This window comes from Sciurus vulgaris (genome assembly GCF_902686455.1).
Source record: "Sciurus vulgaris genome assembly, chromosome: 2".
NCBI lineage: Eukaryota > Metazoa > Chordata > Mammalia > Rodentia > Sciuridae > Sciurus > Sciurus vulgaris.
In genome coordinates, this window is record NC_136462.1 from 4420038 (window position 1) to 4431017 (window position 10980).

The following is a 10980-nucleotide window of genomic DNA, read 5'->3' on the forward strand; positions in this document are numbered from 1 at the left end:
TATAGGGTAATCACAACTTGATGCTAAACATTTCTCCAGCTTGCTCCAGCTTGCTTTTGGTAAACATGAACATTTTCCCCCTTGCAGTGATGGAGGTGGAACTCAGGGACTCGGGCATGCTAGGTAAGCTCTGTTCCAGTGATCTGCATTCTCAGCTCTCAACCTGAATTTATTTTTATTTATTTTTTATTTATTTTATTTTTTTGTGGTGCTGGGGATTAAACCCAGGGCCTTGTGCTTGTAAGGCAAGCACTCTACCAGCTGAGCTATCTCCCCAGCCCTGAATTTATTTTTTGTTTTGTTTTCAGTACTGGGGATTGAACCCAGCGGCACTTTACCACTGAGCCACATCCCCAATCCTTTTTATTTTGAGACAGGGTCTTAAGTTGCTTAGGGCCTCCCTAAGTTGGTGGGACTGGCTTTGAGTTTATGATTCTCCTGACTCAGCCTCCCAAGTCACTGGGGTTACAGGCATGTGCCACCACAATAGGCTAATAAACGTCAATTATTTATTTTTATTTCTTTCTTTTTTTTTTTTTTGTACCAGGAATTGAGAGGCACTTTGGTACCAGACGCCATTAACCACTGAGCCTTATCCCCAGCGCCCTTTTTATTTTTTGAGACAGGGTCTCACAGTTGCTTAGGGCCTTGCCAAGTTGCTGAAGCTGGCTTTGAACTTGTGATCCTCCTGCCTCAGCCTCCCAAGCCATTAGTATTACAGGTGTGCGCCACTGCATCTGGCAATATCAGTTTTTTAAAAACAGTTTTATGTGGTACAGTTGACAAGCAATAAACTTCACGTTTAAAGTACAATTTGATATGTCTTTTGTTGTTATTTGAGACAGTCTGCTAAATTGCCTGGGCTGGCCTTGAACTTCCAATCCTCCTGCATCAGCCTCCTGAATAGCTGAGATTACAGGTTTGCATCACTACACCCCGATAATTCAATATGTTTTGCCTTATATGCACACTTGCGAGATCATTGCCATCAACCTCAAACCCCCCCCCCAAAAAAAAAATGACAGATCCATCACACAAGCTTCCTGCTACCCCTGTGTGAACCCTTCCTCTTGCCCCTGCCCCCCACCACCAGGCAAACAGTGATCTGTGGGCATCTTAGAATAGTATGCATTTTCTAGAATTTCATGTAAGTGACCAGCATCTTTCCCTTAGCATAATTATGTTTCATACAGGATATTTATCAAGATAGATCATATTCTGGGCCATAAAGCATTCTGGGTCTGAATAAATTTAAAAGGACCCAAATCATGCAAAGTATTTTTTCTGACCACAATGGAATTTAATATTAGTAATCAATAACAAAAAGACACCTGGAAAACCTCCAAATGTGGAAACTAAGTAACACGTTTATAAATAACTGAGTCCAAGTAGAAATCAGAAGAGAACTCAGTATTTTGAACTGAATGATGATGAAAATACAATATCAAAATTTGTGTGAGTCAGACCTGGGTGTGTCTGTCCTGGAATGACCCCTGCTCTGGGTGACCCCAGAATTGAGGCCTTAGCTCCCCTGAGCCTTGATGCTCTCATCTGTACAATGGACCACAGTCACCTACTTCAGTCAAGAAGGTTAGCTAAGAGGCTGCTACTCTACCTGGCTGCCCTCTACCTGGCACTTTCCGGGTAGGTGAGGGCAGGTCCCAGCAGTTTGTTTACTTTAGCAAACATTCAGTAGTTACTGTGTGCCAGGCCCTGGTCTGGGCCACTTCCCAAAACAGAAGCAGCTCATTAAGCCTCATAAAACTTTATGAGGAAGACATTTCTATGCTTTCATAGGTCCTGAACTAGAGGCATGAGGGTAAGTGACTTGTCCCAAGTCACACAGACGGTCAATGGCAGAGCTGGGATTTGAATCCAGACCACCTGAATAGAGTCAGTCCCTCATGTCCCAGCTTAATGGAGGGATACTAAAAGGTTTCAAATGGAGGAGGAGAATGGTGAGATTCCTTAACAGTAAAATCCCTTGGGACAGGGGCAGAGGGAGGCCAGTAGTGTAGCTCAGCAGTAGCTCAATCCCCTGCAATGAACAGCACCTTGGGACACACCAAGTATTTAGGAGGCTGAAGCTGCCGAATGTGGAACTGTATTAGAAATACATCTTTCCGGAAGGAGGCAGCGGCTTCACAAAAGGAAGTGCAGGCATCCGGGGCTGGAGGGCTCAAGGAACAAGAGGTCTGAGGGCAGGGTGCACAGCACTCTGAGAACCCCTTTTAACAGTGATCTGACCTGGTAAGAAGGAGAAAGGGTCCCTAAGGGAGCTAGTGAGCAGAAGGTACACTAGAAATTAATTAGATGAGGAGCAGCCTGCGAACTGCCCTGTGGGGGCAGATCATGAACGAGGGATGGCATAGACCTGGAGGGGGCACAGGGCAACCTGAGGGCATCAATGGGCAGAGCTGTGAAGGCCCCATCACAGAGCGCTTCTCCTGGGAACAATGGGAAGTCACTGGGAGCGAGCAGGGAGGAATGACGGGGTCAGGGCTGTGAAGTTTTGTAGTGGTGCCCGCAATGAGACCCAGACCTGTGTGTGCTAGGCAAGCACTCACCACTGAGCCAGGACAGCCCAGCTTTGCTCTTGAAGCTCACCCTGCTACAGGCTGAGACAGAACAGACCTGATGCAGCAGTTAGGAGGCCTTGAGGTGAGCCTAGGGTTGTGTGGGTGGGGGAGGCCCATGGGAAGGAGTCAGGGCGTGAAGATGGAGGGCAGCCGATGGATTCAAGGTGTATTTAGGTACTAATCTTTTTTAAAAAAACATAATTATGGGGCTAGGGTTGTGGCTCAGTGGTAGAGTGTTCGCCTAGCACATGTGAGGCACTGGGTTCGATCCTCAGCACCACATAAACAAATAAACATATTTCTAAAAAACTATAATTAGCCTGATGCAGTGGCACATGCCTGTGATCCTACCCACTTGGGAGGCTGAGGCAGGAAGATAGAGTTCAAAGCCATCCTCAGCAGAAGCAAGGCACTAAGCAACTCAGTGAGACCCTATCTGTAAATAAAATACAAAAATAAGGCTGGAAATGTGGCTCAGTGATCAAGTGCCCCTGAGTTCAATCCCCAGTACCCTCCCCCCACCCAAAAAACCCTATAATTAAATAGAAGGAAGACCAGTAGAGGAAGGGGAGTAGGGAGAGGCAGGAAGGGAAGGAAAGAGGAAGTACTGGGGACTGAAATGGAGCAAATTATATTCCATGCATGTATGATTATGTCAGAATAAACCACATAAATTGTATAACTATAATGCACTAATAAAACATAAAAAAAAAAAAAAAAAAAAAGACCAGGCATGGTGCTGCACGCCTGTAATCCCAGTAGTTCAGGAGGCTGAGGCAGGAGGATCGCCAAGTCCAAAGCCAGCCTCAGCAATTTAGCGAGACCCTGTCTCAAAAAAAATAATTAAAAAAGGGCTGGGGATGTGGCTCAGTGGTTAAACAGCTCCAGGTTCAATCCCTAGTACCAAAAAGAAAAATAAAAAGATGTATTTAGGAGGCAGACACAGCAGGACTCAGTGAGTCAGATCCTGTGGGGAAGCGGGGTTCTGGAAGGTGACCTAGGAGGTCTGGTTAGGCAGGGACCTGGGAGCCTGGCGTCCAGGTCTGGAGCTGATTCCTTCCTGGTCAGGGCATCTGTGAGTTACATGCACACTGGCACTGTTGGAAATTGAGTGCCAGCCACAGCCCAGGGAGAGGGTCGGGCCTGGGGAGTAGACAGGAGCAGCCGCGCGGGGCGGGCCGCACTGCTGCAGGGGAGGCCCGGCAGGGCTCTCAGGAGGGGAGTGCCGGGAACAGTGTGGATGCGCCGAGGCCCAAGTGTCTGGTACTTAGCCACTGAACGCACACGAAAGAGAGCACAAGAAGAGAAAATGGAGGGAGACCTCAGGGACCAGCGATGCTTTTATTCAGCACCGGAGGGGACGCGTCCAGGGGGAAAATGGCGGCGGGCCACTACGAGGGTCTCCATAGAGCCAGGCCGTGGGAGGACGTAGTTCCGATGGGTGGGCCCTTTCCGCCGGCAGGGCCAGGTCCTGGGAGGAGTTTCGGTGGCGAGGTTACCAGGGCAGGGCAGAGCGCAGGTAGGGAAACAGGGAAGCTCCCTCGCTGGGCCGAGGGTCCCTGTCCTCCAGCCGCTGCTGTGGGAGGGTGGAAGAACAGGACGACGCGGACGGAGGGAGGCAGGAAAGAGTGGTGGCCAGGGAGTGGCCTTGGGGCTGCCTGGCGGAAAGGAGAGGTTAACGTCCTAGGAACGGCGGGACAAAGAACCTCAAAGCCAGGGCACTGGAGGGCTCATCTGCGAGCACTCTTCGATCTCTTGGGCGATGGCAGAAGCCGGGGTGAAGGCAAGGCCACCGCGCCAGGGAAGGGCACAGGTTAAGGAGGCGCCGGGCACTGCCGCCAAGACCTTGCAGGCTGACAGAATCGACTGGAAGAAGCCCCGGCGCCTCAGAGAAAAGCCGAGTCTTGGGCTGCGCTGTGGCTCCGTGGTGGGGCGCTGGCCTGGGCGCCATCCTCGGCACCACACAATAAAACAAGGGTACTATGTCTGCAACCGAAAGTCGCTTTTTAAAGCAATGAGCTTTACAAAATCATGGTGGGTGTGACGAGGTATTAATTTGCCCACCAAAACCCTGACGCCCCAAGGGACCCTGCTGGTTTTAGGACAAACCAGACGGGGAGAAAGCCCCAGAGGACGAGGCGCGGCTTCCGAGGGCTCGCTGTTCCCACGTGTGCGTGGCAGCCTTTCCTCAGGACCGCGGGCGCTCGCCCCGCAATCCCGACGGCGGCCTGTGGCTGCGGCCAGGCGGCGGAGCCGGCTCCTCGAGTCCCACCTCGTCCTCAGAACTGGGCTCCCCCGTGCACGCAGGACCCCTTTTGCCCGAGGGCGCCCGTTTTGCCAGGGTGGACAGCAGGTCCAAGTCTTGCCTCCCGCCCGCCGTCCACGTGTCCTGGTCCCCCTCACTGACATGCTTCATGGGCCCGGCCTCCGCCGGGTTGCCAGTGCTGGAACCCGGGGACCCCTAACCACTGCCTCGGACACCCAACACGACCCGGGTCCCACGTTCGCTGCCGCGGGCCCCCAAACTGCCCCAAAACCCAAACACGCGGCCCAAGGCGAGTAAACGCGGCCGGGTCCCGCAGCCTTCCACTGGCGCGGGGCCACCGAGCACGGCGGCGGGCCCCGAGCTTACACGACAGGCGGGCGCGCCCGCAGAATTACAACTTCACGCTCGCAGAGTCCATCATACCCAAGTACGCGGACCCTGGCGGGGGCCGCGCATGCGCAAGCGCAGAAGCACGCCAGCGCGCTCGGGGAGGCGGGGCCGCGGCCTCGGGCGAGTCCGGAGGCGCCGAGACTCCCCGAGAATTCCGGGCCGCGCAGGCGCACGGGGGCTGGCGCGGGCGCGCGGGCGCGGCAGCGGTGGGGGGGCGCGCGGCCGAACGCCGCGCGGGGCACGCGCGCGCCGGGCAGAGGGGCCAGCGGCAGCCAGGGCGCAGGCGCAGGCGCGCGGCCGCGGCGGCGGTTGGGGAGGGTTCTTCCGGAAGGTTCGGGAGGCTTCTGGAAAAGGCGCCGCGCGCTGGGCGGGCCCGCCGCTATATAAGGGCGGCGCGGGGGCGGCGCGCCAGTTGCTTCAGCGTCCTGGTGCTGCTACACCGCGGATCCCGTGCGGTCGACTAGCCAAGGTGAGGCCCAGGGAGGGGGACGGGGTGCCGGGACGGAGCGGGGCGCGGGGTCGGGCGCGGGGCCTCGGCCCGGCGGCGCCCTCGGCGGGCCGGCGCGGGGGGCCCGGGCGTCCCGCTCGCGCAGGGCCGCCGCGGGCGGGGGCCGCCATGGCGGGGCGGGGGCGGCCGTTGGACGGCGTGCGCGGGCCCCGGCGCCCCGCGGCCGCAATGAGGTCATCTTTTGTCGGCCGCCCCGCGCCGGCCGAGCCGCGCGTCCGCCGGAGCCCGGGCCCGCCGCGGCGCTCCGGGCTCAGCGCGCGGTCGTTGCAGATGCCGGAGGAGACCCAGACCCAAGACCAGCCCATGGAGGAGGAGGAGGTGGAGACCTTCGCCTTCCAGGCGGAGATCGCGCAGTTGATGTCGTTGATCATCAACACTTTCTACTCGAACAAAGAGATCTTCCTGCGGGAGCTGATCTCCAACTCGTCGGACGTAAGTGCCCCGGCGCCGGGCGTGGCGGGGGCGCGGGCCTGGCGGGGCGCCGCGCCTGACGCCTGTCGGTCCCCCGCAGGCCCTGGACAAGATCAGGTACGAAAGCCTGACGGACCCCAGCAAGCTCGACTCGGGGAAGGAGCTGCACATTAACCTGATCCCGAACAAGCAGGACCGAACCCTCACCATCGTGGACACCGGAATCGGCATGACCAAGGCCGACCTGATCAACAACCTGGGCACTATCGCCAAGTCTGGGACCAAGGCGTTCATGGAGGCTTTGCAGGCTGGCGCTGACATCTCCATGATCGGCCAGTTCGGAGTCGGCTTTTATTCTGCGTATTTGGTGGCGGAGAAAGTGACTGTGATCACCAAACACAACGACGATGAGCAGTACGCCTGGGAGTCCTCCGCTGGGGGCTCCTTCACCGTCAGGACTGACACAGGTGGGCACGTGGGGCCGGCGCGGCACATGGCGGGCTGTTAAATGCCGTGACGTGTAGATGTTTTATCTCACCGCTTGAGCAAGCGCGCAGAGCTGCCGTTGGGAACCTGTGGTGATAGGTTGTGGCCCGGTGACAGAGCGCTTGCCTCGCACTTGTGAGGCTCCGGGCTTGATCCTCATCGCCGTATAAAAATGTTTGAAAAAACAAACAAGTGCATTTCCTCTTTTTTTCCGCAGGGGAACCAATGGGTCGTGGGACAAAGGTTATCCTGCATCTGAAAGAAGACCAAACTGAGTACTTGGAGGAAAGAAGAATAAAGGAGATCGTGAAGAAACATTCCCAGTTTATCGGCTATCCCATTACTCTCTTTGTAAGTGTACGTGGCAGTGCAAAGTGAGCTCCTGTGTGGAGAAAAGAAACTGGATTATCTCAAGCTCCCAAACTCTTGAAAGTCAGTCAGAGTTTACTGACTCTGAAGCTTGTTTGGAGCCTAAGTCTCACTAGGTGCCTGGGGGTTGCCTGGGGGTTGCCTGGGGGTGGTCAGGAGGCCTGGGTTTTTGAGAGTAGCTCCTTGGCTGTTGGTGCCGCTCAGCTTGGCCAATTCAGGGTTAGTAGAAGCAAACTGCTTTCAGTCTGTCCCGCAGTGCACAGGTGACACGATGTCTGTCTTCCTGAAGGTGGAGAAGGAGCGTGACAAAGAAGTCAGTGATGACGAGGCCGAAGAGAAAGAAGATAAAGAGGAGGAAAAGGAGAAAGAAGAAAAGGAGCCTGATGACAAGCCCGAAATCGAAGATGTTGGTTCAGATGAAGAAGAAGAAGAAAAGAAGGATGGCGACAAGAAGAAAAAGAAGAAAATTAAGGAGAAGTACATTGATCAGGAAGAGCTCAACAAAACAAAGCCCATTTGGACCAGAAATCCTGATGATATCACTAATGAGGAGTACGGAGAGTTCTATAAGAGTTTGACCAATGATTGGGAAGATCACTTGGCAGTGAAGGTGAGTGGTAACTGAGGGTGTCAGTGCCAGTGTGGATTGGTACTGTCTCCTCATCCTCACCCCCTTAGCTCCAAACTTAAGTGCAATTGTTAATTTGTTGAGTGACTCTTCGTGACAGTTGCTGGCATGGTTCCTTCACAATGCACTTTTTATTACAGCATTTTTCCGTTGAAGGACAGTTGGAATTCAGAGCCCTTCTTTTTGTCCCAAGACGTGCTCCTTTTGACCTTTTTGAAAACAGAAAGAAAAAGAACAACATCAAGTTGTATGTACGCAGAGTTTTCATCATGGATAACTGTGAGGAGCTAATCCCTGAATATCTGAGTAAGTAAGAAATGGAAGAGGATCACTGTCACTGGTTAAAGAAATTCATCCCATTCGGAGGTAGGGTGCATGGGCAAAGGCCCCTGTCCCTAGAAACAGAATTCATCCGTTGTCTCTCCATTTGGAATGTATTTATTACCCATTTTGTCTTTGAAATGACTTGGGTCCCTTTGGTCTTTATTTTCCAGACTTCATTAGAGGAGTGGTAGATTCTGAGGATCTTCCTCTAAACATTTCCCGTGAAATGTTGCAACAGAGCAAAATTTTGAAAGTCATCAGAAAGAATTTGGTCAAAAAATGCCTAGAACTGTTCACTGAACTGGCAGAAGATAAAGAGAACTACAAAAAATTCTATGAGCAATTTTCTAAAAATATAAAGGTTGGTATAAACATTGGATGATTATTAGCAGTTTTGTAATAACTGTCATTTTAAATGATTCTTTTCAATGTAAAAACTAAGCTGAATACTTCTTCCAGCTTGGAATACACGAAGACTCTCAGAATCGAAAGAAGCTTTCAGAGCTGTTACGATACTACACGTCTGCTTCTGGGGATGAGATGGTTTCTCTCAAGGACTATTGTACCAGAATGAAAGAAAATCAGAAACACATCTACTATATCACAGGTAACAGTGAATATTATGATGCATTGCTTTGTTCTTGTGGCCTCATGGGAGACATGGGTTGATTCTTTATCTAGGTGGCTGTATACACAGCTGAGTGCAGCTGTGTTTTAGGCAAGACACTTAACATGAACCTAAGTTATATCAGTGTGGCTAGATCGTGTTTATTATTATCCAATCTGAATTTTTACAAATCAAGTAGGTGAAGCCACTTTTTGGGTGCTGGGGATTGAACCCAGGGCCTTGTGCTATCTCTCCAGCCCCTGAAGCCACTTTTAAAGTCTAAAATTTTACAATGCACCTCAGGTGAGACCAAGGATCAGGTCGCTAACTCTGCCTTTGTGGAGCGTCTTCGGAAGCATGGTTTAGAAGTGATCTACATGATTGAGCCCATCGATGAGTACTGTGTCCAACAGCTGAAGGAATTTGAGGGGAAGACATTAGTGTCTGTCACCAAAGAGGGCTTGGAGCTTCCAGAGGATGAAGAGGAGAAGAAAAAACAGGAAGAGAAAAAGACAAAGTTTGAAAACCTCTGCAAGATCATGAAGGACATCTTGGAGAAAAAGGTTGAGAAGGTAATGTGAACACTTACCTGTTTCCTAATTATTCACTTTTCTAAGGTGTTCTGCTTACTTAATCCAGTCCCTTTAAGTTCTTGGCCAAGAGAAAAAGAAAAAAAATGAACCTGTGTAATTCATGGTTCTTTTGCAAATAGTTGCCATTTCTGACCCACTAATACTCCATTCCTTGGATTTCATTCATTTCCCACGGAAAGCGAAAGGAGAGGTTAAAATACTAGGATTTTTCTAGGCCTACTCATCACTTCAGGCTTTGATCACAGGTGGTTGTGTCAAACCGATTGGTGACCTCCCCATGCTGTATTGTCACAAGCACATACGGCTGGACAGCAAACATGGAAAGAATCATGAAAGCTCAGGCGCTAAGAGACAACTCGACAATGGGCTACATGGCAGCCAAGAAACACCTGGAGGTGAACCCTGACCACTCCATCATCGAGACCTTGAGGCAAAAGGCAGAGGCCGACAAGAACGACAAGTCTGTAAAAGACCTGGTCATCTTGCTGTATGAAACTGCACTCCTGTCTTCTGGCTTCAGTTTGGAAGATCCCCAGACCCATGCTAACAGGATCTACAGGATGATCAAACTTGGGCTGGGTAAGCTGTGTACTGCCACATGACCGCTGAGTGGGATGGTCAGCTTTCAGCTACTTACGCATCACCTCATCCTGTTTGGGAAGGAGACGTTAAAGTGTGTTTTTGTAGGGACGTGAAGAGTCTTGTCGTTGAATGTTGATTTTTATCGTGATGGGTATGTCCTGTAATGCTCAGTGTTGGACTGCTCATGGGCTTTAAGAACTGACATGGTGGCTTTGTTTCCAAAACAGGTATCGATGAAGATGATCCCACTGCTGATGATACCAGCGCTGCTGTAACAGAAGAGATGCCGCCCCTGGAAGGAGATGACGACACGTCACGCATGGAAGAAGTAGACTAGGCCTCTGGAGAGCCGCTCAGGCGTGTGCCGACTTCACATTCCTGATGTTTTCAAGGATTTTTTTTTTTTTTTTTTTTTTTTGGTTCATTTTTGTTGACATTTATTAAAGTCTATATGGCATGACAGTAACTACTTAAGGAGAGATAGGATTTCTTTGTACTTTTAAGTGATACTGTGATACTTTAGGCACTAAAGCAGAGCTAGTAATGCTTTTTCTAGTTTCACATTGGCTGTTTTAACAGGTTGAGATGTTTGTTCTAAGACATGTAACCTATCATTAACTGTCTGAAGTGTTCACTACCAAGTTGTATCCCTTAGTAGACCAGACCAAATCTTGTCCCTGAAGTGTTCCCAAGATAGACCTTGATGTTTAAAAGAAAAAAATTTGTTACAATGGCTTGAGTTTCATCTTGTTAAGATCTGCTTTTTAAACTCTCCATCCTTGTAGTTACCCACTGTGCATGTACTAGTCCTCTAGAACCAAGTGTGTTACACTGAACCAGCTTGCTGGGTGGGAGGAACTCTCCAGGGCTTGTTTTCCAAAGAAAAGTGTTTAGAGAGCAAAACTTAAACCTCCCTATGTGTTGCAAAGCCGTTCAAAAAGTAACTCAGTAAGGCTTGTGAATGGAAATACATAGTACCCAAGTCAGCATTCTGCTTAAAAAGTAATAAATGCAGATGAGTTAAGAATAGTGTGAGTGCCTTATTTGAGAGCAAGGGGAGGGGAATGAGTTAATGATGGGCCCCCAGAACTGCAAGACATTTTTGCACTAAGACATGTAACCTATCATTAACTGTCTGAAGTGTTCACTACCAAGTTGTATCCCTTAGTAGACCAGACCAAATCTTCTCCCTGAAGTGTTCCCAAGATAGACACTATAGAGTGTCTGGCCCCGGGAG

The 10980-nt window shown here is 51.0% G+C and overlaps 1 protein-coding gene across 1 annotated transcript; it reads left to right on the forward strand.

The window, feature by feature from the left end:
* Positions 1-5553: 5553 nt before the first annotated feature.
* HSP90AA1 (heat shock protein 90 alpha family class A member 1) lies at positions 5554-10770 on the forward strand. The gene is made up of 11 exons (XM_079126001.1): positions 5554-5704; positions 6014-6175; positions 6255-6621; positions 6858-6991; positions 7299-7619; positions 7778-7943; positions 8132-8322; positions 8421-8568; positions 8872-9140; positions 9407-9740; positions 9971-10770. Exons 2-11 carry the CDS (start codon positions 6014-6016, stop codon positions 10078-10080), a joined length of 2202 nt encoding a protein of 733 aa, XP_078982127.1. The 5' UTR covers positions 5554-5704; the 3' UTR covers positions 10081-10770.
* The last annotated feature ends 210 nt before the right edge of the window (positions 10771-10980 follow it).

What these genes read in the sequence shown, in the direction of transcription:
- HSP90AA1 (XM_079126001.1), top strand. Translation starts at nt 6,014, where the DNA reads ATGCCGGAGGAGACCCAGACCCAAGACCAGCCCATGGAGGAGGAGGAG. An exon ending in GCTATCCCATTACTCTCTTT is followed by an intron (nt 6,992 to 7,298) that starts GTAAGTGTACGT and finishes GTCTTCCTGAAG; the next exon opens with GTGGAGAAGGAGCGTGACAA. An exon ending in TGGAGAAAAAGGTTGAGAAG is followed by an intron (nt 9,141 to 9,406) that starts GTAATGTGAACA and finishes CTTTGATCACAG; the next exon opens with GTGGTTGTGTCAAACCGATT.